This window comes from Panthera uncia, assembly GCF_023721935.1.
Source record: "Panthera uncia isolate 11264 chromosome B2 unlocalized genomic scaffold, Puncia_PCG_1.0 HiC_scaffold_24, whole genome shotgun sequence".
NCBI lineage: Eukaryota > Metazoa > Chordata > Mammalia > Carnivora > Felidae > Panthera > Panthera uncia.
In genome coordinates, this window is record NW_026057580.1 from 7,888,693 (window position 1) to 7,914,720 (window position 26,028).

The window sequence follows — 26,028 nt, forward strand, 5'->3', positions numbered from 1 at the left end:
AGATCAGCCCCAGCCACACTCCCACACCCAAACACCTAACCTGCTGCTGCCCCCAGCCAAACAGCTAATCTGGGTCTCGGTCCAGCCTCCCAAGCCCAGGCCCCGCCTCTGGCTCCCTTTTTCTAATCCTGTCCCTTCTCCAGGCAGCCCCAGCCCTCAGCCCCCGCCCCCACCCTATTCTCGAGTCCCGACTCCACCCCTGGCACCCGGTTGCCACTCTCAGGCCCTGCCCTTGCACCCTAATTCGAGTCTTAGCCCAGGGGCCAGGACCACCCTCCAGGTTTGGCCCCGCCCACGCACAAGGCCCCGCCCCCAGCCGCGTTCCCAGCAAATCCGGGCGTCTCCTGCCTTCACGCCCCACCCCCCCAGCCCAGCCCAGCCCACCATACCAGCCTTGAAGCTGAGCTCATCCTGCTCCTGGCCGTCGTAGTCATAGAGTGCCCGCACACGCACTCCCTTGGCGTCGTCCTCGAAGGGGTTGGAGCCCCCATTGGCCTCATTGCCCCCAAATGGGTTCCCGCTCTCGTCGTCCGACCATTCGGTTGCATAAGGCTGGCCCCTGTCGTAGCTGCTAACGCTGAAACACAGCGAGGGGACCCAGCATGAACTGCCCCCTCCTCCAATCTGAGCCCTGGCCCCAAATTTCACGAAGACTGGAACAAGGATGGGCCTGGTAAGAGGGACTCCCGGGCCAGTGACCCTCACTGACAGCTCTTTGGACAAATGTGAGGCAGGACTATTAGCATTATTACTCAGACCTTGAGTGAGGGGGTGCTGAAAGGGACCCCTGAGAACATCTGACCCATCATCTTAGAGGGGCACTAGTGGTTAATGAGCTTGACCTCTTGGACATCATATCCTGGCTCTGAGGCTTACTAACTAGCTATGTGACCTTGAGCAAGTCACTTAATCTCTCTGGGTTTCAGTTTCTCCATCGGCAAAAAGGGACTCTAAACACTTCTCAGAGTGTTGGGAGGCTTCAGTGGGTTAATATATGGCACATGCTTACAACAGTGCCTGGCACACAGTAGGTGGTCTCAAAGGATGACCCACCACTACCTTTGAGAGGACCACGGGGTTGCCGTGATTTAGATCATTCCTGGTCTTCTGAGGTAAAACTCATGTGCCCCAGTTTGTGGGCCCCTCTGGCCCCCAGGAAGCTCCCCAGGAGGCACTCACCTGCCACGGTCCCCAGCCTGGGATGTGGACTCCACCACTCCAGTGGCATTGGTCAGCGTCACCCCCTCTGCCTTCTTGGGCTGCTTTTCTTTCTTGGTGGCGGTGTGAGGGAGGTCTGGGTTCCACTCCTGGTGGGCACCAGGGGAGCAGTGAGGCAGGGGGGCTGCCCCCTGAGGTCCCTTCCAGCCTTCTCTGTCTTCCCTTCCCCATCCCCACACCTCCTCACCTCAAACTGGGGCCAGTTCATGGGCATGCCGGGGCCGCTGGTGCTGCGGAACCATCTGAGGTCATCCTGGGCGTCAGCCCCCCGAATAGCCTGCTCCAGCTCCCGGTACACGTGGACATAGCTGTGCACAGGGGAGATCAGGAGTTGGGGGCCAAGGTGCACCGTGTGGCCCCTTCTCATCCTCGGCGAGGGCCAGAGGGAGCCCATTCAGGGGACCAGGGTGCTGGCATGCCCCCCAGCTAGGAAATCAGCTGGGAGCAATCTCCTTGTGGTCAGCTCCAGCAGGCACCCTCCCCTATCGTACCTTAGCCACAAATCCATCCATCCAAGCGCATTTCTCTAGTGCCTAATCTGTGTTGGCTTGCACCCAGGCGGCCACTGTATTTGGCGCCTCTTCCTCCTTGGCCCCTACGGCTCTGCCCACCCTTCCTGTTCCAATAACATGGGGCCCAGGATGCCCGGCACACCATTTCTCCCCTCTGCTGTGGGTGCCTGTGCCCACCGCGCTGCCACGGCCAGCTACCTGCTATTCTCGGCAAGGTTGAGGTGACGTTTGATGTCCAGCAGCACCTCCTTGAGGAAGACCAGCCGCTTTTCCTCAAACTGCTGGCACTGTTCAAACACCTGCTCCATGCTCTCCATGTACTGGGGTGTGGTCTTGCCCACGTCGTCCAGCACCTTCTCATACTTCTCCTGCATCTACAGACCCCAGGGCAAAGGAAGGGTGAGAGCCAGGCCTGCAGCTCCCGGCCACCCCCGACTCCACCCCTCGGACCCCAGCCCGTCGGCACCTTCTGTACATCCTGCTTGCACTTGTCCACTTTGTCCTGCAGCTTCTTCTGCTGCTCGGGCGTGACTGACTGCTCCGTCTTGCTATTCATCTCCCGGGTCATGGCCAGCTTCTCCTCTTTGCAGGCCAGATGGTAAGCCTTCTTTGCTGCCTCCAGCTGTGGGGACCGGGGGAGGGGAGGTACAGCTCCTGCTTGTAAGCAGGAACCAATGTGGTCGCTCATCAAGCCCTCCCACCTGCCGGGAGCAGTGGACACACGTTCCTAAGAGGCAGGAGGGGTGCGGGCCCTAGCTCCAGGTATGGGAGCAGTGCCCACCCATGCGTGGATGTATCCCCACCTGGCACTGCCTGCTGCCCCTACGGACGCCCTCCCTTTGGGCACTGAGGTGCCCGCCCCACCTGTGGATATTTCTTCCTACGAGGCTGTGGGGCTCCCAGCGGGCGGTGCACTGCCCGCCCCATCTGTAGAGTCTCTCCCTCTGATCAGATCGTCCCTCTGAGCTCAGCTGCCCACCCTTGACCCTTCTGCAGCAGCCACCCACTGGGCACCTCCTTCATCTTCTTGGCCCAGGGCTTCTGGGCCTTGCGGAAGCCGTCCTCAGCCTCCTTGGTCTCCTTGAAGCCGCCCATGATCTGCTTGTGATAGGCATCCTTCTGCCAGTTCTTGACCTTCTCCAGGTCCTCGTTCAGCAGGTTGTTCTTCACTTCCTGGTGCAGTTCGCTCACCTTGTCCGCCTCCGTCATGATGGCACCCCAGGCCCGCTCCAGGCTGCCATACTGTGGGCCTGAGGAAATGGTCATGGGGTCACGAGGCCCTCATCGCCCCCTGCCCAGGGGCCTCCTTCTTGCCTCTTTTCTCTGACGCTTTCCCCATACACGCCATGGGCGCAGAAATGCCCTCCTCTGCCCTCTTTATAGTTTTTCCTGTCCTTCAGGGCCCAACTACCTCCTCTGGGAAGCCTTCTCTGACTGCTCTATTCTCACAGACTTCGGCCTGCAGCCCTCACAGAATTCTTCTTATAGCACCTACCTCTGTGCCTACTCCCTATCTTCTCCTGTCAGCCCGTGAGTCCCATGGGGGCAGCCTGCACCCCGTGAGTTCTCACAAGCCCAGCACAGCACCAGGCACACAGTAGGTGCTTCAGGAATGTTGACTGTTACAACTGAAGAACCAGCTGGTGACAGATGCCAAGAGGCCACCGGGACCAGTCATGCCAGTCATTTGTTCCTCTGTGTATTGGGGATCAGCTCTGTGCCAGGCACTGTGCTGGGCAGTGTGGGCTCAGCCCCTGCCCTCACGGGGTTTAGAGACTCGTGGAAGAGAAAAAAAAATGTTAACAAATACATGTAAACCCCAAGCTGAAATTGTTCTAGATTGAAGGAATTGAGAGCCAGGACAACTAAATGCGGTAATGTGATTCTGGATTGGCTCCCAGACCAGCACAAACAAATTTGCATATGGGTGATATTAAATGTCCCGAATTCGATAGTTGAACTATGGTTATGTAAGCAAATGTTCTTACTCTTGGGAGATACGTGAAGGATTTAGAGTAAAGTGGCATGCGTCCCACTTACATGATTCAGAACACATATGCACAACGGAAAGAGGAACTGGGAAAACAAATGTAGTAAAATTTTAACTGGCGAATCTGGTTGAAGACTAGAGTTCTCTCTACTATTCTTGCAACTTTTCCCTAAGTTAAAATTATTTTGAAATAAAAAGGTTGTTTTGTTTTGTTCTGTTTAATCCAACCTAAAATTGTACAAAGTCGTGTTGAACAGGGACAGGGAAGACCTGGCTTGGTTTGGGAGGGTCAGAGTGCAGTGTGGGGACGGTGCCTCCAAAGGGCCCGTGGCCCGGGGGGTGCAAGTGCATCCGGGTGGCTGGGCGCTCCCAGAACCCGGGCCTGTGGGGAGCCCGTTAGGGCCTGGGCGAGGCGCACGGGGTGGGCATGGGGGCACCTTTCTCGATGAGCTGGCGCCAGCGCTTGGCCCAGTCGGTGAGCTGCTGCGCGTACGCCTTCTCGATCTTGGCGCGCTCCTGCACGCAGTTCATCAGGTCGTTGCACAGGCGGTGTCCGTCATCGATGCGCTTCACCGTCCGCTTGTAGTTCCCCACCTGGCGGCCAAGGAGCGAGCACGACTCCCGCGGGTCCCCGCCTCCCCGCCCCGCCCGCCCAGGACACCGAGTCCTGCAGGGGGCGCCCGCCACGGCCACCTTCCCACCTTCGCCGCCTGGCCGCCCCGCGGGAACGCACTGGGGGCTCCCCACCCTCTCATTTTCGGGGACCCCAACACCCTGCATCATACCCGACACTCCCTCACCCCACTCTAAACATAATTTCCTCGCTGCCACAAAGTGCGGGATTTTGATCATTTGGACCCAGACTTGAATGAATTATTCATCTTGTTCTTGTGAGCTCAGTGTATCATATTTATAGAGTCATGTAAGTGTTGAGTTGAGCTGCAGCTTCTTGACATAATATTATGTTTTGTAGACATCTCATTAAACACTTATTAATTTAGGTTTGGCAGTTCTCACTTTGGGTTTTGGAAGCCAATCGAAACATTTTATTTCTTGGTCTCAAATAGTTTGGGAGGCTCCTGAAACGCTGGCTCTAGTCTTGCCTCCACGTCTTTGTTGCTGGGGGGCTTCGGGAACGCATGCCACAGGGTAAGGGCAGGGGGCAGCTGTAAAAGCCTGTGTAAGCTGTAGAGCTCTGTACCTGCCTTCGTGAAGCGTCAGGCCTCTGAGCGAGGCCCCCAGAGCAGACGGTCAGGAGGTTGGCCTATTCCACATCATGAAACGCTATAGGATCTCTCCGGGTGCAGGTGTGGGGCAGAGGGGCTCTGGGCTTGGTGGGCAGTAGCCTTACCCCACTTCATGGCTACAGCCGGCCCACTGAACACCAAGGGCTTTGGAGGGACCCGAGGGGCTGGGGAGCAAGCCCTGAGGTTGTGGGTGGGTGGGAGCCTGGGCTGCCACAAGGCCAGGCTGTCTGGTCCCCAGGACCTGGGGAGCATCAAAGCCTCACCTCCCAGAAGCTGTCAGTGGTCTCCTCCGGAGCTAGCGAGGCCTCGTCGTAGGAGCCGGACATGGTGCAGCCGAGGGGAGGGGGACAGGTGGGAGTGCAGCGGTGGTCAGCAGGCTGGGCTGTTCATGCGCTGGGAGGGCAGGAGAGAGATCCCTGCAGAGGGGCGAAGCGCCCCACGGGCCCCATTCTAGGCCTGGGCCCCCAACTTGCTGTGAGGATGAGGGCTCCACAGGCTTGAGCCTTGCACTGGGATGGGGACTTCCTGCCCGGGGACTGGCTCACCGTCCCTAGGGTAACCCCAAGAGTCACCTTGTGGCACTCCTCGTGCGCACACCCCCCCCACCTCTCCTCCACTAGCCCTCCACTCCATATCCTCGCCCTCCCTCTCCCCCAAATCCATCCTCCAGCTCCAGTGTGGCACCTCTTCTCAAAAGCCTGCCCCCACCACCAGAACCAAGGCACGCACAACTGTTTTCGTGCTCCTGGAGTCGGTGCTAAAAGTTAGAGCCCCCCAATTACATATTTGCTTTATATAAACCTGCAGTTTGCCTCATAGACACACATGGCTGCTCAAAGCCAGCAATGAGGCTAGTCTTTAGGCATGTCCGCACCCCCTCCCCAGGGCCTGGCACCCTGTAGGGCCCACTTGAGGCTCAATGAACCCCAGCTGGCTCCTCGATCTGCCCACGTTGGCATTGCCCCCACCCTGATCCACCCAAACCCTTGCACCAGGCCAAATAGCAACCCCCAAGCTCTCCCACCCAGCAGAGTCCCTGGTCTCAGCCCCTAGAACCTCCCCAAATCCCTTACCCGGAGCCCGGGCCTAAGTGCCCCGGGAAGCTGGCAACACAGCTTCCTCCCATCTCTGGTCCAGGCTGGGGCCCTGTAAATCGCTCTTTTGGCTGCCCTGATGCCCAGCTTCAAAAGCCTCCATTAGCCACTTACATGTCTCCTTACGAGTCCCAGACATGTGGCTTCCCACCCTACAGGTCAGACCACTGTGATCTGTGTGAGTATCGGAGCGGCTACATGTGGCCTGGATCTGTCGGCAGGCATCACGGCTGTCCAATCTAGGCCGTGTGCTGCCCCAGGGCTGGGGACGCTGCCCGATTCCCATCCCCCATCCAGGCCTCACTGCCACCCCACGCAAGAATAGCTCAGTAGTCAGGAGACAGAGCCCAGAGGGCCAGGCACCTGGTCTTCAAAGGGGCAGTGAGGCCTGCCAGCCTCAGACAGGGGATGCCCGGGGGGATGCCTCCCTGTCTCTGCACTGCAGTCTCAGGGACCCTGCCCAATGAGGATCCTGGGGAGGGCCGGCCTCTGGAAAATCCAGTCCAACCTGGGGGCTCAGGGGATGCCCAGCCCTTATAGCAGCTGACCTTCAGGCCCGGGGCAGATGGGACCAACACGCGAGGATCCTTGGTCAAGGATGTCCCTCCCCTCTCTGGCCTCAGTCTCCCTATCTGTCCAGGGCCCTGTTCCCCGGTGCTGCCTCCTCCTTGCTCCCCCTAAGCACTAAGGAGATTTTGTTCCTTTCCCCTTAGCAAAACCTCAAACTTCCCCACAAACTCGTGCATGGCGGGGGCGGGTAGGAGGAAAGGTGTTTAGAATTCATCAAGGGATAAAGAAACGTGTCTGAATTTTTTTTCCTTCTGAATTGGGCACTGTTCACTTACAAAGCAGTACTCCCTTCACGAAGAGCACTGCATGTAGACATGGGAAAGCAAAAGGCAGGGATATTTAATGAAGGACTCTCAGCCAGGTTAGGTAAGTATCCCTGGGGCCAGAGCCCCACCTAGAACCCGTAAAGTCATACAGAACTATGCTCTTCGGGATCCAGATAAAGCACAGCCATCGGCAGGGCGGCGGTGGGAGCAGGGGGTGAGGGTGCAGGCGTGTCTGCATGAGAGTCCACCCCAGGAAGTGGGGAAGTGACTTGATTAGCCTTGACTAGGAGATGGGGGGTGTGACGGCGTCTCCTCTCCCCACTCCAGAGGCACACCTCCCTCACCCCGCAATGCTGCTCCCAGAAAGTCACCTTCCAGCCAGCGGGGCAAACTGATGACGCCTAATTTCATGTGCTGCAGCCCTACTTGTAAAAGCCAAAGGCTGGACACATCCCAGATGCTCGTCCAGGGGACTGCGTAAGTAAATGATGGTGCAGGCGTGCCAGGGAACCCTTCCCAAGCTGTGGCACTGCAACAAACCAAGAAGGGTGCAGAACAGTGAGCCTGCAGATGCTTCCATTTGTATAGGAGGAAATACATATGCAAGGAACACTTCTGGAAAGCTGGTAGTGGTGGCTGCCTTCGCAGAACTGGGTGGCTGGGGGACATGATGGGAAGGAGATTTTTCAGTCGGTCCTTTATGCCTTTTAAATTTTGCCTCGTGTGCATAAATTGCACTTTTTTTTTTAAAAAAACCTTCCGGCCCCTGTCGAGGAGGAGAGCTGAGGGATCTGAAAGCCAGGACCCAGAGGGCGCTGGAAATACAGAGCAAGGGGACAGTACAGCTAAGACCCGGTGTGTCGGGCTAGATGGGAATACACAATGGTGGAGACCAATCTCCACTTTGTCCAGACCCTGGGGGGAGCGGGGAAGACTTGCTGGGGTCCCTCCCTCAGTGCAGGCAAGTCATGGGTCTCCGGGGTCCCAGCTGAGGTGGCACATATAACAGAAATAGCTCTAGCCTTGGGGTCCCTGCTCTGTCACCAAACTGCTGTGTGACCCTAGGCAATTCACGTGACTTTGTTGGGCCTGCTGGGAAATGAGGATAATATCAGTAGCTGCCATCACTGAAAACGGTGCATCTCCTCGAGTCAGGAAGCCGGTGTGGCTGGCATCTGTTGTGCCCGTGGGCAAGCGCGATACGCTCTTAGAAGTACCCACCAAATGGGCACGATGCCCGTCTGACTTTTCTCCCCAGTGGCTGTAAAGCTATCATGGCCCTGCAAGCCCTTTATCATTGATAATAATAACTGGCATTTATGGAGCACATACTTGGTGCCAAGGACCATTCATGTGTCTTAACTCATCAAATCCTGCCAGCAACCCTAGACGGCAGGTGCTACTATGGCCCCCACGTTTCAGAGAGAGCCCAGAGGCTGGGACGGAGCTGAAAGAGCTTGTCGACTCTCATTACTGATTTGTCACCATTGCTGGATAGGGGGCGGTAGTCCCACGGGGAGGGAGGGAGGCTGCTGTTGTAGAGCCAGGGAAGGGGCCGGGTCTTTCTCGCCCACAAAGATGGTGTAGCCCTCAGCATGCTGAACAGGGGGCACGGCCTCTGCTCCAGCCCTACCACTTACCAGGGGGATCTCAGTCGAGTCCTGTCACGAGGTCTGTTTTTCTAACTCACATGATGGGAAAACAATACTCGAGTCTCATGTGACACTCAAGTGATAAAAGGGTAGTAAGCTCTTATTGAAACATATAGACCGTTATGGAAGTGTGAAGTTTTCATGTTGGCCTTGACCTTTCCTCTAGGGAGAGAGGAGCCCCAGGGTGAAAGGGGTCCCTCCTCAGGCCCCAGCTGCCTTTAAAAGACCCTGGAGGGTGGGGGCCTCGGTCACGTTCTGTCTGCCCCTGGCTTGAATAAGGGACAGAGGAATTAAGAGCATAAGCCCAGAGAGGGCAGGCCTGCTGTGGCCAAAGGCGGCATGTGGATTCCTACATTGCGAGTTACTGACAGTCACAGGCCTTGAAGTCACCCTAGCCCTTTTCACTTCCGACCACCAGCCAACCCATCAGCAGATCCTCTGCTCTCAACCACCCTGGTCCCACCCTCATCACTGTCCCCAGTGGCCTCTTCACTGGCCTTCCTGCCTCTGACTTTGTGTCCCTCACCTCCGCTCCCCCTCCAGTCTGTTCCCTGCTACAGCAGCCAGGGGGACGCTGCTAATACCTAGGTCAGATCCCACTACTGCCCTTCTCAGAATCCTCTTGTGACTCCCCATTTCCTCCAAGTAAAAGTCTAATTCCTTCCCAGGAGGCCCTGCAACTCCTCCTGCTCCATCAACCTCCTTGCTGTTCTAACCCCAGGGCCTTTGCACTTGCTAGGAATGCCACCCCCCCACACACAGATTTCCAGGTCTGCTCAAATGTCATGACCTTCCCTTATCTAATTTGACACTCTTTCCCACCCTCCAGCATTCTCCTCTCTTTCCTCTCTTTATTGTTCTTTCTCCACAGCACATGTTACCATATGCCAGGCTCCCAACATTACAGCATTCATCATATTTGTGTCTTCTTCTCTCACTGTAACATCGGCTTGCTAAGATCAGTGGTTTTTGCCTGTCTGGTTCTCTGCTGTATTTCCAGCATCCAGAGCAGTGCCTGACACATAGTTAAGTGCACAGTATGTTTCTGTTGAATGAATGAAAGCACATTCTATTCATTCCTTAAATGGCAGAAACACTGAATTCTGTACCTCAGAGCCAAACATAGTCCCCTGCATACAGTAGGTGCTCAGTATATGTTGATAATGATGGTGACACAACCAAAAGCCAGACTCTCACAACAGGAGGGCTCCCAGATCCCACCTGTCCTCTGTTCCAGGCCCTGTGCTTCCCCTGGTAACCCCTTCCTGTCCTCTAGGCCAACCCTCAGGGTCCAATTCCAGAGTCTCTTCCTCCCTGATCCCCTATGACGATTCTGCCCTCAGGGTGGTGCACTCCCTCCTCAGGGAGCCACAGTCCACAGACAGAAGAGGCTGTTCCAGGGGCGCTCAGTCAGTTAGTCAAGCATCCGACTTCGGCTCAGGTCATGATCTCAGGGCTTGTGAGTTCGAACCCCGCATCAGGCTCTGTGCTGACAGCTCAGAGCCTGGAGCTTCTTCAGATTCTGTGTCTTTCTCTCACTCTCTGTCCCTCCCCCACTCATACTCTGTCTCTGTCTCTCAAAAATAAATAAACATTAAAAAAAATTTTTTTAAAAAGAAGAGGCTGTTCCATTATCCCTCTCTTCACTCTCCCTGTATATCAATAATGACACCATTATTGAGTACCTGCTATGTGCCAGCCTCTTCGTGCACTGTATCCCCCAGCCCCCATCCTCACCACAGCCCACGGAGATGGGCAGTGACTCCCCTGCCTTCTCTGAGACTCGGAGAGGTGAAATGACCTGTCCAAGGTCTCACAGCAGGGAGGACAGAGTCAGATCCAGACCAGGGGATGAGTCCTTCCCCTGCCCTCCCCGCCCCCCCCCCACCAGCTGTCCCGGGGCAGAGCAGCACTCTGTGGCTCTGTGGGTGTCACCCGGCCCCCCCCCCCCCCCGGCCTAAGACATTCTCCCAAGGGAGCAGCTCAGCTCAAACCTGGGCGGGGCCATGGGAAGCCAGAGCCGCCTCCCCTTCACCCAGGGTGGGTCTCAGGCCCCACGGACCAACATTCCTGGCTGTAGCCCTGCTCCTCACGTTAGCCCGAGATAGACGGGCTCACCGTGCCTGACCTGGGGCCACGCCGGGACTCTTGCCAGCCTCTCCTGGGGCTTCAGCTGCAGCAGGAGGGCTCAGGGTCAGCTGTATCGTGCTGTCCTTCTCCTCCTCCTCCCTGTGATGCATACCCCCTTCCTCACTCCAGTTTCTGCCGCTAGGCTCACACCTTCCCTCCTGCCCTGGGGTGCAGCTGTCCTATCGCTCATCACTCCCCAAACCAAAATAACCCTGCTTCCCCCAAGGGCCAACTCAGCCCCACCCCCTCCAAGAAGCCTTCCCTGAATACCCCAGCCCTCACTTATCTCACCCCACACCCTGGTGCAGTTCTTGGTCACACCCTGCCAGGAAGCGCAACTTGCTGGTTCTCTCCCTACGTGTAGAGGAAATCCTGCTATATTAGCACGGTGGTTGAGAGCGCTGCCTGTGGGGCCAGACAGAACAACCGAGTTCAAAACCCGGCTTTGCCACTTGCTGGCTGTGCGACCTCGGTAAGTTGCTTACACGCTCTGTGCCTCAGTTTCCCCATCGGCAAAATGAAGGTGATGATACCAGCTACCCCATGGGGTTATTGTGCAAGAAGCATTATTGTCACAGGTATTACTGCCTATGCTTCTTCCAAAGCAGGAGACCCTCAGCTCCCTGGATGACTTCGCACCCCCTTCTCCTCTCTGTGGGCTAACACCCCCGTAGACCTTTCCTGAAGACTGACTTGTGTCCCCACCAAATCCAAATGTTAATATTTTACCCTCCTCCCCAATGTGACTGTGTTTAGAGATAGGGTTTTGAGGAGGTGATTAAGGTTAAATAATGTCATAACAGTGGGATCCCGATCTAGTAAGATTGGTGTCCTTATAAGAAGAAAAGAGAGATCCGCTTTCTCCCTACATGCCCGCACTGAGGAGAGTCCATGGGGGGACACTGCGAGAAGGCAGCCAGCTGCAAACCAGGAAGAAAGGCTCACCAGGAACCCAATAGGCCAGTACCTTGACCTTGGACTTCTGGCCTCTGGAACTATGAGAAATAGATACCCATTGTTTAAGCTCCGCCCCCCCCCCGCCACCCCCCAACCAGTCTATGGTATTTTGTTATGGCAACCTGAGCTAAGACATCCTTCCAAGACCCTTCTGTGACTCATCTGGGACCCCCAGGTCTCCAGGTGACCTGTGAAAAGGAGACCCCAGGCCTGGCTTCCTCTTGCTTTCTCTTTGGGTATAAAATCCAGGCTCCCCCCCCCACCCCCCAACTTCCATCTCCTCTATGGTAAGGTGGTAGGGAGGAAAGAAGAGGCTGGAAACACAAAGCAGGAAACCAGAGGAGACAGAGCTTGGGTCTCAATTGAGGCTGGAGGGCCCCAGAGAGACCCAGGGCAGAGGGGACCAGGTAGGCTCGTCCTAGCCAGAAAATGGTTAAAGCCAACAGGCCACGGTGGCTGGCCTCTCCTCCCCTCCTCCCTCGACTCCAACCTTTGGTCTTTACCCTCTCTACCCTCTCCTTCTTCCTCCAGCCCCAGACCCCCTCTCTCTCCTCCAGAAACTCATCCCTAAAGGCAGTCGCCACCCTGCACCACACCCCCTGCCCCACTCCAGGCAAAGAGGAGGAAGCATCTCATTCGGCCTGTCCATCTCCAGGGAGCCTCTAGGACTGTTCCAGTGCTGGTGTCACGCAGCAGGCTCCACAGGGAGGTGTCTCCTTGCTCGCTAGGTGGTGACAACAGTTAAGAGAAAAGTTAGGCAGGGTATGAGGGGGCAGGAGCAGCCCTCAAACGATGGTGGGGTGGTGTGGGGGAGGGGAGATGGTGTATACACGCCCCAGCCCTCCACCCTCCCCGTGGGCTAAGCCTAGGGTGGGTCCTCCAGTGGCTCCAGAGGTCCCCAGTGGGATTGAGCCCTAGTTATCCACAGTGAGAACTGGCTCCCTGTCTCGCCTACACATTCGCAGTCTTTCCAAAGACCACTTCTCAAATGAGCCTCTCTCATGGTATCCTTATCTCAGGGTCAGCTTCCTGGGGAGCCCAAGCGGAAACCCCACAGGTGAGGAGGCAGGAGCTAGGGCTGCTGATGAGCAGTCCCCTGCCCTCGCTGTTCTGGGTACCTCTCTCTCCTTGAGACCGGTCATCCCACACTCGGCTCCTCTGAGAGGGTCGGTCCTGTCCTGAGCCTTCTGCATCCGTGGCCTCCCAGAGGGCAGGGCCAGGTGTGGATGGCCTGGGGGAAGGGACAGCTCCTTCCAGGCCTCACCAGTCCCCCTGTTCTGGCTGGGATGGAGGCCGGCCCAGCTGTAGAAGGTAAGGCAGGACAGATGCCTGTCCCAGGCCCTGGTGGGGAGGGAGGGTCTCTAGCTCCCCCCAAAGGAGAGAGATGAGCAGAAGGGGTGGTGGGGTTCAGAGCACCTGGGAGCAGACTGAGACAGTATATCCAGGTTACTTGGCTGCTGGCTCCAGGGGAGATGTACATTCCCCACCTTGTCTGGCCTTCTCACTCCCAGGCCCTTCACCCCAAAGCAGAAGCCCCCTGTGCCTAGCATTCAGCAGGTGCAACTAATGTTTGCAGAAATGAACGAGCCATGTCAGTTTCTTGGTGAGTATTCCCCACCCCGTCACAGGCCCAAGGATCCCTTCTCGGCCCCTGCACGAGCTACTCTGACCCCCAGGGGCCCAGGGAAATGGGGAGCCCCATAATGTGGTCCCAGCAAAGGACCCGGCCAAGCTCTCAGGGTGTGCTGGGGAAGGAGGCGGACCCAGGGTCACACACACCAGTCCCCTGCCCTTCTCAGGCTAGGATCTCTTCCCCATGGCATCCGAGGCCCTTCAGCTCTATCCCAGGGCAAACCTGGACCGGGTGCCACTCACCCACTGCACTGGCGCAGGCCCTGCCCTGTCCTTTCAGTGCCCAGATGTTAGAGTGCGGCCCAGGTCCTCCCTGGGCCCCAGCCCCGCCCCCTCCTGAGCACCGGGCAGAGGTTCCTCCGCAGTGCCCGAGCTCCCCAGCAGCAGCTGAGTCTGTCCCCAGGAGCAATGCAGCAGAGGGACAGAGTGGGGGGGAGGGAGAGCCACAGGCACCCCCACCCGATCCCCCAACATGGAGACCCTGGGCTTGCTGAGGATGGCACAAGGGTCCCTTGGGAGATCTAGGGAGCTAGGTCTGCAGGGAGAACAAGGAAGGAAAAGGCCCGAGCTTGGGGGAGAAGGAGAAACATGCCTCTTGTCTGAGCAGGGGGCTCTGAGCCCAACGCCTGAGATCATCTGGGGCCGGCACAGAGGCAGCTGGTGTGGAGGGTGGGATGTGGGTACGCTGTTCCCAAATGGCCAGGGCCTAGCAGTGCCCTGAGTGGGGCCAGAGGGCATTCTTACCTCCCTAGCCTCAGCCTGGGGAGGGGGGAGCACTGTGGGTCCCCGGAAGCTCCAGCCCCCCTCAGCCCACTTCCCCCAGAGAGGGGAACATTTCTACAGTCTGGACCTGTGGCGGTGGTGGAGAGAGGGACAGAGGGGCAGAGGAGGAAGGCGGCAGTGGGGACGGTCCTCCTGTTGAGGAGGATCCTGATTCTGAAGAGGGCCTCCCAGGATCCAGGCTGCTCCCACCCAGGTCCACTGGCTCTGCCTGTATGCCTCCTGCCAGGTGCGGCTGGTAGGAAGGCAGGGGCAGCTGGGGGTGGGGGTGGGGGGGCACTCTCCATGCAGCCTCTTCCAGCTGTCCCCATCGGGGATGCCTACCTGGGCCTGTCTGGGCACCAAGCCAGGGGCAGGTAGGAGCTCACTGCCCCCGCTGGGCCAGGCCAGGGCCGGAGGGGCTGGCTGTCCTCCTCCTTCTCCGTGGTGGCGGGCAGGGAGGGGGCCTGGTGCCCGGGCTGGGGGCTCTGTCCTCTCGGGTTCCCTCCACCGCTGGCTCAGGAAGGCAGCAGAGCCAGAACTGCAGAAGCCAGCTCCCCGCCCCCCATCGCTGCCTCCTCCCCTCCCTCCTCCCGACCCGCCTCCTTCTCCAGCCACCCACCTCCTTCTGCTCGTTTCTATGGCAACCAGGCAATGCCGCACAGCCTCCCTCCCTCTCAGACACCAGGGGACGCCCGCCTTCCACGCTTGCTTCTTCGAGAGGACATCAACCCGGGCGGGGCGCACACACTTCACCTTGGAGATACCAGTGAGCACAGGGGCTCTCCAGGCCACCCTTGACTGTGTGGGGGACCCTGTTCCAGCCCCTCTCCTCTCTTTCTCCCCAAGACCCTCCCTCCCAACATCCCTTCGAGACACTGCAAGCGGCACCTGCCCTTGCCCTTGCCTCAGGTCCTTAAACTTCACTGCCTGCTGCTCTGTAAACATTTGTTTACTTGATCATTTATTCTCACCCAATCATCCCTCGCAATTTTATTTTGAGCCTTTTCTGGGTCAGGCCGAGTATGAGATGCTTGTCTACAGTCTCATCCTCTGAGAATCCATACCCATTTTACAGATGGGAAACTGAGGCCCACGGTAGTAAAACAACCTGTCTGAGCATCTAAGGCTCCTGGGCTGGTTATTGGCAGTGAGGCCTTGTGATTCCAACTCCCACGGGCCACAGCTATCACCCACCCCTCAGAGCAAACAGCGAGGCTCACGCTACATGCATGTGATCTCCATGCTCCGATGTGTGTCTACACAAATGAGCACCCCAACAACACACTTATAAATACAAACTCCCATTACATGTATTTGCCTACATGCATCTCCACAAGTCTGTGCATCTACCTGTATGTGCAGAGGGAACAGACACGGTAAGAGTAATGCCAGCATTTACACATCTTTAGGACACATGTATGCACATCTACATGGATCCGGAACATGCAACACATAAACCCTTTCTACACAAAAGCAACAGATGCATACACGAGCCCCTAGCCCCATGGGAGGGGATCGGTGACACAAGCATGTGCCCCAACCAGGAGACTGAACCAGAATCAACTTCTAGGAGAGGACCTTTCTGCTCTGCACTTGCCCTCTAGAGATCAGACACTAATCTGCCCACCTTGTCTCAGCCCTGCTGCAGGAGGGGCCTGGGGTGGGGGTAGACATAGGACCCACCCTCCGGCGACCCCCTCCCTCATAAAGTCCCCTGCCTGATCCACACTAAATCCCACCTAGAGGCCCCTCTGCCTAGGAGGCTCACAGATATCCCCACCCATCCCCCCGCCAGGTCCTGGGACATGGGAATTATGACAGATCCAGTAAAATGGGCCCTTCCTCCTCAGAGAGGATTCCAGGCTCAGAGAACCCTGTCAGCCCCCCAGGAGGGACGGCATCTGGTGGAGGCGAGGTGAGGACATCAAGTGGGGACTGGGGCCCAGGACGCACAGCGTGCCCCCATGGGATGCACTGTCTCCAGCCCAGCACCACCTCAGAAGGACCCTGGCAAGGATCAGTGCAGTCCCGGTGCCCCAGGGTGCTTCTCAGGGACCCCACGCAGCCCAGAGAAGGCAGATGCAATCAGAAAGACCCAGAAGCCAACCAAAAATCAAGCAAAAAAACTGTTAACATTAACAATAATAGTAATAGCCTCTTCCACATTTCATCCCACGCAAGATCTCTTCAGTGATGAGACTGACGCCAGCTAAACCAAGGCTATGAGCTATATGGCACATCCAGATATCAGAGCTGTCAACTGCGAAGGGGGAAATCATCATGGGAACAGATGAAATAGGGAATCTCCTTCATTCAGCAGATACTTACTAGGCACCCACCGTGTACCAGGGATCGTTCTAGGTGCCGGGACACAGCCGTGGGCAAAACAGAGTCCCTGCCCTCGAGGGTACGGAGCTCGTGGATGTGCTAACTCCTGCTCTCCTGCAGCGCCTCTGGCTGTCACAGCAGCCCTGCAGGTGAGGGCGCAGAACTGACGAGGAAACAGAGGCTTTAGAGGCTGAGCAGTCTGCCCAAGCCAGTAACAGAGCCAGTAAATCCCTGGGCTGGGATTCGAACCCACTGCTTTGCCAAGCTTTTCCAACGCTCGGCATTGGTTCCATTAAGATCTGATTAGGACACATGGCAACAGCGACCCATTTTCTGGAAGTTTCATAACCAAGTATGCTTCTCGTCCTTAGATCAAAGGCAGGACAGGGTCACTATATGCATTTGAAGGGCCAGTCAAGAAGCATGAGTGGGGGACTCATTTAGGGGACCGCCCCCCCTCCCCTAAATCACCTCAGAGGGGACTTCCAGGTCAGAGGGGACTGACCATCCTTGAGCGAGAAGCCTGACACTTGTCCACAGGCCTGGAGGTCCTCAGCAGAGGGTCAAGTCAAGGCCCGGGCCAGAGGGTGGGGATGCCTGGCACCTGAGAGCTGGGGCTCCCTGGAGACAGTGGGGAGACCTCAGCTGAGGGCGAGGAGGGATTGAGTTCCCAGGCATTGTAAGCAGAGCCCCCTGCCCACCTGCCAGTCCCCCAGCCCCGGATCATCTTTCTCCTAAAGAGCCAGCTCCATCCCAGGTTTCCAAAGATAGCTGCCCCCCACCTCCACCCCTCCTGAGCCTGATCCAGCCCACTTACTGCCTGGCAGACTCCGAGTTCTGCCCTCCCATGTTCATACAGGCTCTGTGGGAGGAGCTGACCCCTGTCTCCCCCTCTGTGCCCAGCCTACAGAGCACCCACTCCCACTGTCAGCCTGATCCAGTCTCCTCTGCTACTGAGAGGGCCCCCAAGCCACCAGTGTGCAGCCCTGTAGTCTCCCACCTGCAGGTCTCAGGCGGGCTCAGGGACACGCCCGCACCACACAACACACACACACACACACCATGCCTGTCCTCAGCCCTATTCCTGGACCTTAACCAGGTTCCAGTCCCACAGGCAGACCAGTCAATATAGGAGGAGGGGGCCTCGGGCAACCCAGGAGAAGCTGACCCCTTCTGTCACTACCTCCTCGTCCAACCCAGAAAACATTCACTACCCCCCCTTCCCAGCCCAGCACAGTTATCCTACAGTTCCCCAGTGCCAGGGCCAATGCAATCAGGGTTCATTAGCTGCTGCTTTGCATCTCATTTGCATAATGTTCTCACGACTGTCCAAATGCCAGAATCCTCCCCAAACCCCTGCCCATGACAGGCAGGGCTGGCCAGCTCAGAAAATTCCACCGAGGGTCTGTGTAGGGGCTTAAACTGTAGGGATGGGGAAAGAGCAAACGGAGGCAACTTCAAGTCTCAGACGCAGAAAGGCATCGAGAGGAAAAGCAGGAGATATGTACCGAGCACCTCCTAAGTCCAGGCACCATGCACAGTGCTTCACTTGTTTTTCACAATGAGCCATTTTACAGATGTGGAAACGGAGGCTCAGAGCTATGAAGCCCTGGCTATTCGACACCTGAATCCCAGGACCAGCAGCTTGGGCATCACGTGGGAGCTGGGAGGAAAATGCAGAATCTCAGGTCCCACCCCAGACCTCCTGAATCAGAATCTGCATTGTCACGAGATCCCAGGAGACTAGAGTGGGGGAAGGACGAGTTAAGGGACTTGCCCTCCCATCTGAGCTGAGGCGTGTCTGAACAAATCCCAAAATAGTTCCCGAGTACCTACTATGCCCAGCACTGCTCTAGGGAGCGGGACCCAGGAGATAACCGGACAACATCCCTAACCTCCTGGACATTTCACGCCAAAGCGGGAGACACGCAACAAAGAAACAACAGCAGTTCAAGTGGTGATCAGTGCTGTCAAGAAGAATAATGTGGGGGCGCCTGGGTGGCTCAGTCGGTCAAGCGTCCGACTTCGGCTCAGGTCGTGATCTCACGGTTCGTGGGTTCGAGCCCCGCATCGGGCTCTGTGCTGACAGCTCAGAGCCTGGAGCCTGCTTCGGATTCTGTGTCTCCCTCTCTCTCTGCCTCTCCCCTGCTCACACTCTGTCTCTCTCAAAAATAAATAAATGGTAAAAAAATTTTTTTTAAAGATAAGAAAAATAATGTGGGGTAAAGACAGAGGATGAATGGGGGGACATTTTAGAATCCCTCTTTGAAGAGATGACATTTGAACAGACATTTAAATAAAGGGGGAAGGGGAGGTGATGATTTGCAGGAACAGTGCTTTTGGGCAGAGGGAAGAGCAAGGGCAAAAGCGGGAGTCACCTAGGCACGCTGAAGGCACCCCCAAACTGAATGATGTTTTGATGGATGAACGGGTGGGTAGACAGAGGAATGGCAGGTAGAGAGAGGCAGTAAATAAGGTCGGAACAAAGAAGCAGGCAGGGGCTAGATCCTACAGGGCCTTGGAGGACATGGGAAGGATTCTACTATCTTATTCTAAAGATGAAGAGAAGCCATTGGTTTTAAGATTTTATTTTTAAGTAATCTCTACACCCAACATGAGGCTCAAACCCACAACCCCAAGGTCAAGAGTCACACACACGCTCCACCAACTGAGCCAGCCAGACGCCCCGAAGCCATTGGTATTTTTGAGCGAGGGGGAGAAGGGATCCAATTTATGTTTTCAAAAGATCGCTGTGACTTGTATATGGAAAAGTAGAAGGAGGCAAGGGCTGAAGAAGCAGACCAGTTAAGAGGCTTTTGAAATATTTATTCCCAACAGAAGTGAGTGCTGTGGTCGCTAAAACACATGTCCAAGAATATCTGTTCATCACAGCAAATTGTCTTCAAAGCACCTTTGTTCATAATAGCTCCAAACTGGAAGCAATGCGAATACCATCTACAGAAGGATTGGTAAGCCAACTGTGTGGTTTACTGCATACAGGAGAGGTAGGTCTGCTTTTTCGTGGCTATACAGGATTCCCTGCAGCAAATTCCACACTGGGGCTTGTTCACACAGCCAAACCCTATACAACAATGAAAACTAGCTGACTATCCACAACCACATGGATAACCTCAAGACACCATGTTGAGCAAGAGAAGCCAACCTTAAAAAGATTTAGGTAGTGGATTCTGTTTATATGAAGTTCAAGAACAGGTAAATGTTGGGGCACCTGGGTGGCTCAGTCAGTTAAGTGTCCGACTCTTGATTTTGGCTCGGGTCATGATTGCACGGTCGTGAGATCAAGCCCTGGATCAGGCTCCATGCTGAGCGTGGAGCCTGCTCAATATTCCCACCCCCTCTCTCTCCCTGCTCCTCCCGTGCTCGTGCTTGCTCTCTCTGAAAGAAAGAAGAAAGAAAGAAAGAAAGAAAGAAAGAAAGAAAGAAAGAAAGAGAAAGAAAAGAAGAGGAAAGAAAGAAAGAAAGAAAGAAAGAAAGAAAGAAAGAAAGAAAGAAAGAAAACAGGTAAATCTTGACTTCTGATTCCTGGGCAAGATGGAGTAGATATACTTCTCCCTGTTCCTCTTGGAAAGAACAGCTAATGTCCTGGACATTATATATAAAACAAACCTACAAAGACTCTAAAAAGGGAGAGAAGAAGGCGGACTGACTAGGGATCTCAGGGCTCAAGGAACAACACAGCAGTGAGTTCTCTGGGTTTTCTTTTTGCCCAAAATATCTCAGATTTGGAGCTGGAGAAATCAGCAACCCAGAAATACCAATGACTGTGGACAAAAACAGCCCCAAGAAAAGCCTCTCCTCCCTATTGGAAGGACTAGGAAAGGTACAGTCTGGCAAATCAAAACCTTTAAAACAATAAATGCCCTGCTCTAGCCAAACACCATGGAAAAAAACTGCAGCCCCATCCCCTCTGCATGGGCAGAGACCAACTGGGGAGCTGTGCCTGGGTGTAACCAGGGGCCCATTCCCCCTCCACCAGGTGGTTACAGAGAACAGGTGGGGAGCTGGAACTTCCATCCCCACCCAGTGGTATCAAGGTACCCCACCCTCTCCACACTGGGTGGGGACCTAGGAGGCCCAGGAGGACTGTCACCATCCCTAGAAGTAACAGGTCAATAGAGACAACATGGGGAGAAGTAATGAGCTACCTTTGCCTTCCCAGGCAGGGAGGTATCAGTTGAGGTCTGTCTGGTGGGAAGCCAGAACTCCCATCCCTGCTCGGAAGTGAGGAAGCAGCCTTCTCCGATGAGCTGTCAGCACAGAGCCTGACGCAGGGCTCGAACTCACGAACAGTGAGCTCATGACCTGGGCCAAAGTCGGACGCGTAACCGACTGAGCTAGCCAGGCACTCCAGGGAAGCTGAGCTTCTACCCTGACCTGGCATCCGCAGGAGCAGTCCCAGAGGAGACCTGCTAAGGCAGAAGATTTGAATAAGAGCCAGTGTCTCATAACAATACTCCAAAGTCCAGAATACAATAGAAAAATCATTTGTCGTACCAAGAGCCAGAAAAATCTCAATCAGCGGGAGAAGAGGCAACCAACATAGGCCAACAGCAAGATGGCACAGACACTGGAATTATCTGACAAGGAAATTAAAGCTGCAGTCTCAAAAGTGCGTCAACAAGCAATTAGGAACACCCTGGAAACAAATGAGGAATAGAAAGCCTTGGCAAAGAAATAGAACATACAAAGAAGAGTCAAACTGAAAATTTAGGACCAAAAGGTCATTGGATGGACTCAACAGCAGAGTGGAGACAGAGAGGAAAGAATCTGTGAACTTGAAGATAAAACAATAGAAATTACCCAATCTGCATAACAGAGAAAGGATGTATTTTTTAAAAAATGGGCAGGGCACCTGGGTGGCTCAGTCGGTTGAGCATCAGACTCTTGATTTCGGCTTAGGTCATGATCTCACAATTTGTGGGTTCAAGCCCCACATCAGCGCAGAGCCTGCTTGGAATTCTTTCTCCTTCTCTCTCTGCCCCTACCCCACTCATGCTCTCTCTCTTTCTCAAAATAAATACATAAACTTAAAAAAAATAAAAATAAAAAAATAAATGAGGACATCTGGGTGGCTCAGTTGGTTAAGCATCCAACTCTTGGTTTCAGCTCAGGTCATGATCTCACAGTTCGTGGGTTCAAGCCCTGCACTGGGCTCCACATTAAGCATGGAGCCGACGTGGGATTCTCTCTCTCCCTCTCTCTCTGCACCTGCTCCACTCACACTTGCTCTCTCCAACCCCTCCCAAAATAAATAAATAAACTCAAAAAAAAAAAAAAAAAAAAAAAAGAACAGAGCCTCAGGGCCCTCTGGGTCCCAACAGAAGAGCCAACATTCATATTGTTCGAGTCCCAAGAGGAGAGGAGAAAGGATGTGGGGCTGAAAAGTGTTCAGAGAAATGGCTAAAGAAACACCCCTCCTCCCCGAGAATCTATGCAGTCTGTACCACAAGGGGCACCACAAGGAAAAGGAGAAGGAGAGGAGCGAAGGGATTTGTATGAAGTCACACAGCTCATGGTGATTTGAATCAGGCCCTTTCCCCTTCCAGGGGTTCTCGGGCTTTAGGAAGCCCAAGAACCATCTGGAGTTTTGGATAAAATGGAGAGTCTGGCCATGGCCCACAGAGATTCTGATCCAGCAGGGGGTTTCAGTTGTCTGTGGCTGCACAACAAAGCTCCCCAGAATTCAGTGACGTAAAGCCACAATGATTTATTATATTTGGCCATTCTGGGGGGTGGCTGGGTTCCGAGACAGCTTCTCCATTCACATGACTGGCCCTCGGCTGAGTCGGCTGGGCTAGCTGGCCTGCCACTCCCGGTCCCTCTCCCTCTCTTTCCCCCCAGGCTGTGGTCTCTCCGGCAGGGTACCTTAGACCTACTTACATGGACTCAGGGCTCAGGGCTCCAAGAGCAAACATTCCAAAAGGACAAATTCCAACGTGTAACTTGTCTTTCAAGTTATCTTATCTATCAAGCCTCTGCTTCCCTCATGCTGGCCAACGTCTCATTGCCCAGAGCAGGTCACATAGCAAGTGCAGAGTCAATGGTCAATGGCGGGGGAGAGTGCTACACCAGGATGTGCACAGCAGGAGGTGGGGTTCACGGGTGACGGCAGGGAGCACCAGTGTGCCAGACCGCCACAGCAAGGTCAGCAGTGGGGCCCCCAAATTTGCATTTTTCGTGACCTTCTTTCCAGGTAGCTCCCCGCTGTGATGGGGGCACAGGCATTCCAGTGACTGCTTTGCAAGAACTGGTCCAATCCTATTCCTACCCCTATTCTAGAACTCCAAGATCAAAGAGGTTTTTAAACCTCCATGTCTTCCGATCACTGATCAAAGGGAATGTCACAGACACATTCACTGTCTCGGGGGTGCAGACAGCCCAGGGCAGACACACACACACACACACACACACACACACACACACACACACTGGGTCACAAGAACCCTGTTCAGACATCAGCTTCTCCAAAAAGCGTGGGACCCTGGCTTTTAGTCCTGACTCAGCCCCATTCCAGCCAGGTGGCCCTACACAGGTCACTCCCTCTCTGGGTGTTGATTTGCCTTTCTCAAAGTGAGGGGGGTGGACCAGATTAACTATCTCTAACCTAAGTGCCACTGGGGGGCCATTTACATATTTCTTCACCCAATTCCACGTTTGGAAAGATTTTTGTCTACCAAACAAACTGCATGAGCTAAGAAATATTTTATCTCATTTTTGAGAGAGAGCACACGCAGGGGAGAGGCAGAGGGATAGCGAGAATCTTAAGCAGGCTCCACAGTCAGCGTGGACCCCAGCGCAGGGCTCGATCCCATAACCCTGGGGTCACGACCCGAGCTGAAATCAAGAGTCAACGGACTCAACTCAACTGACTGTGCCACCCAGGTGCCCCAGAAGTTTTGTTTGTTTGTTTTTTAAACTAGACAACAAATCACTTGTTACTCAATTAATTACCTGATAGAGTTTCTGATCGGCATGGCATTACCAACATTTCTACGCTGAACTGATAAAATCCCCACCAAAAGCAAAGCACTCGGAGGTCCCGGATGGACTGGACTGCCTCAGTTTGGGAAATGCCCATTGTGGGTACAGTTTTGGTAACATTCAAAAGAGCCGAGCTCCTCTCTGGAATCTCGGAGGCCTCCAGCTGAAATGGACTGCACAGGGCATCCTCTAAGCCAGAGCCCATCTCGTTCTAAGCAGTCTGGGTGCTGAGCGCCTCTCGAGGTCCAGCGCAAGCCAGCACCCTGCCGAGCACCCTGGGAAAAATGCAGGGTGTCTAAGGATGTCCATTATAGAAGCCATTAGTGCCATTTGATTAAATTTAAGTTCAATAGCATTAAATAAAGCTGGAAATACAATTCCTGAAAAAAATAAAAAAAAATCAACTCCTCAGTTGCACTAGCCCTATTTCATGCGCTCCACAGCCACCCGTGGCTGCCATACGAGACAGTGCAGATACAGAACATTCCCATCATTGCAGAAAATCCAAGCCTGACAGGGTCGGAAGGTGTCAACAAAGATACAGACGCAGGGGCGCCTGGCTGGCTCAGTCGGTGCAGCAGGACACTCTTGATCTCAGGGTTGTGAGTTCGATCCCCACACTGGATGGAGAGATTACTTGAAAGTAAAATCTAAAACACACACACACACACACACACACACACACACACACACACACACAAATGCAGACATGTCCAACATTACACATTTGATGGGGCCCCAAAGGAGAGCTTTCACACATCAAATTCTGGCCGTTCCACTGCTCATGTAAATGATGGAGCCACACTTCTTGGACAAAATTAGTTAATTAAAAAAGGGCTCTGGGCGCCTGGGTGGCTCAGTGGGTTAAGCATCCGACTTCAGCTCAGGTCACGATCTCGCGGTCCGTGAGTTCGAGCCCCACGTCAGGCTCTGGGCTGACGGCTCAGAGCCTGGAGGCTGTTTCAGATTCTGTGTCTCCCTCTCTCTGCCCCTCCCCCGTTCATGCTCTGTCTCTCTCTGTCTCAAAAATAAATAAAACGTTAAAAAAAAATTAAAAAAAAAAATGGCTCCAAAACAGTGCAAAAATCACGCTCAGGGATGCATCCAACCATTTTCTAAAAGATTTTAAATCCGGAGCCTGCTTCGGATTCTGGGTCTCCCTCTCTCTCTGCCCCTCCCCCACTCATACTCTGTCTCCCTCTTTCAAAAAAATAAACATTAAAAAAAATCACGTACTGTTTAAAGAAGGATAATTAAGGTCCTGGTAAAACTGCATGACCAATAATATCTGGCTGGAGTAAGCCACCAAGTGTGAGCCCTACCCGTAACCCATCCCCTAGGACTCCCCCCACCCTCAGAGAGGAGAGAGCCAGGGGCCTTCGCTCATCCTGACAAATAGAAACCTCCTTGACCCTGCAAGCCTCATGGGGCTATTTCTAAAGGCCTGCTCTGCAAGGGGACAGTGGGAAAGGTGGTGGGCCGTCTGATTTATCGTGAAAGTAATTTTTAGGAGCAGACACTGTTGGTTGTCCAACCGATAGCCGGTAGCCAGTCCTCCTTCGCCCTTGCTGACAAGGGTCCCCACTGGATTACAAAGGACTCAAAAGAGAGGCTGAATGGGCTAAGGCAGGGTTTCTCAACTTCAGCATTACTGACATTTGGGGCTGGTAATTCTCTGCGGGGCTGTCCTGTGCATTATACGAGGTTCGACAGCATCCCTGGCTTCTACCCACTAGATGCCAGTAGCACCCCCACTCCTAGTTATAATAACCCAAAACTCTGCAGACACTGTCAAATGCCTCCTGGGGGGGGGGGGGGCACAAAAATCATCCCAGGATGAGAACTACAGGACTAACGCACAAACTCTAATCCAGTGGTTCTCAAACTTGAACATGTATCAGGATCACCTAAAGGACTTGATATGATAAAACACAGATTGCTGGGCCTCTTGTATTTCCATCGAGTGTCCAGGTGATGCTTATCCTCCCGGTCCAGGGACCCTACTTTGAGAACCACTGGTTTAAGTCATTTGTGGCACTCCTGTTCCCCCAGCCAATCAGCCCGAGAGAAAGAGCTTCCAGGAAAGTATTCTTTGTCGATGATAAGAGGCACTTGGGAAGAAACAGTCGCTTGTCTTCTTGGACATTGTGGGATCTGCATGAGGTGTCTGGAGCTGTGGCAGCCATTCTGTGCTCCCAGGGGGAGCTAGTTTGAGGGCCAAACCTACCCACTGAGGATGGAAAGCTTGTTCCTGGAGGTGGTTGTGTCACAGAACTAATGCTGGAGCTGTCTTCAGGGGATCCTGGTGAGCAAAATAGCAAGTTTTTCTTTTAATTTAAGCAACTAGTTCCTGAACTTTTCTTTTAATGTTTATTTTATTTTATTTTATTTTATTTATTTATTTTTTAATTTTTGTTTTTTTCAACATTTATTTATCTTTGGGACAGAGAGAGACAGAGTATGAATGGGGGAGGGGCAGAGAGAGAGGGAGACACAGAATCGGAAACAGGCTCCAGGCTCTGAGCCATCAGCCCAGAGCCTGACGCGGGGCTCGAACTCACGGACCGCGAGATCGTGACCTGGCTGAAGTGGGACACCCAACTGACTGCGCCACCCAGGCGCCCCAATGTTTATTTTATTTTTGAGAGAGAGCGCGAGAGTGTGCCCA

General features: G+C 54.5%; 1 protein-coding gene across 2 annotated transcripts in view; it reads right to left on the reverse strand.

The window, feature by feature from the left end:
• The window catches only part of PACSIN1 (protein kinase C and casein kinase substrate in neurons 1), a 57,080-nt gene that overhangs the window by 3,037 nt on the left and 28,015 nt on the right, over positions 1-26,028 (reverse strand). Inside the window, exons 2-9 of one of the 2 annotated variants that reach the window (XM_049653418.1) lie at positions 5,231-5,360; positions 4,158-4,314; positions 2,745-2,980; positions 2,197-2,352; positions 1,929-2,104; positions 1,406-1,526; positions 1,180-1,307; positions 390-577 (exon numbers count right to left, since the gene is read on the reverse strand). In XM_049653418.1, the coding sequence (XP_049509375.1) occupies positions 390-577; positions 1,180-1,307; positions 1,406-1,526; positions 1,929-2,104; positions 2,197-2,352; positions 2,745-2,980; positions 4,158-4,314; positions 5,231-5,293 (1,225 nt within the window). In that variant the 5' untranslated portion in view covers positions 5,294-5,360. Of the gene's footprint in view, positions 1-389; positions 625-1,179; positions 1,308-1,405; positions 1,527-1,928; positions 2,105-2,196; positions 2,353-2,744; positions 2,981-4,157; positions 4,315-5,230; positions 6,227-26,028 lie in introns of those variants that run through there. The other variant, XM_049653419.1, reaches the window with a different exon arrangement.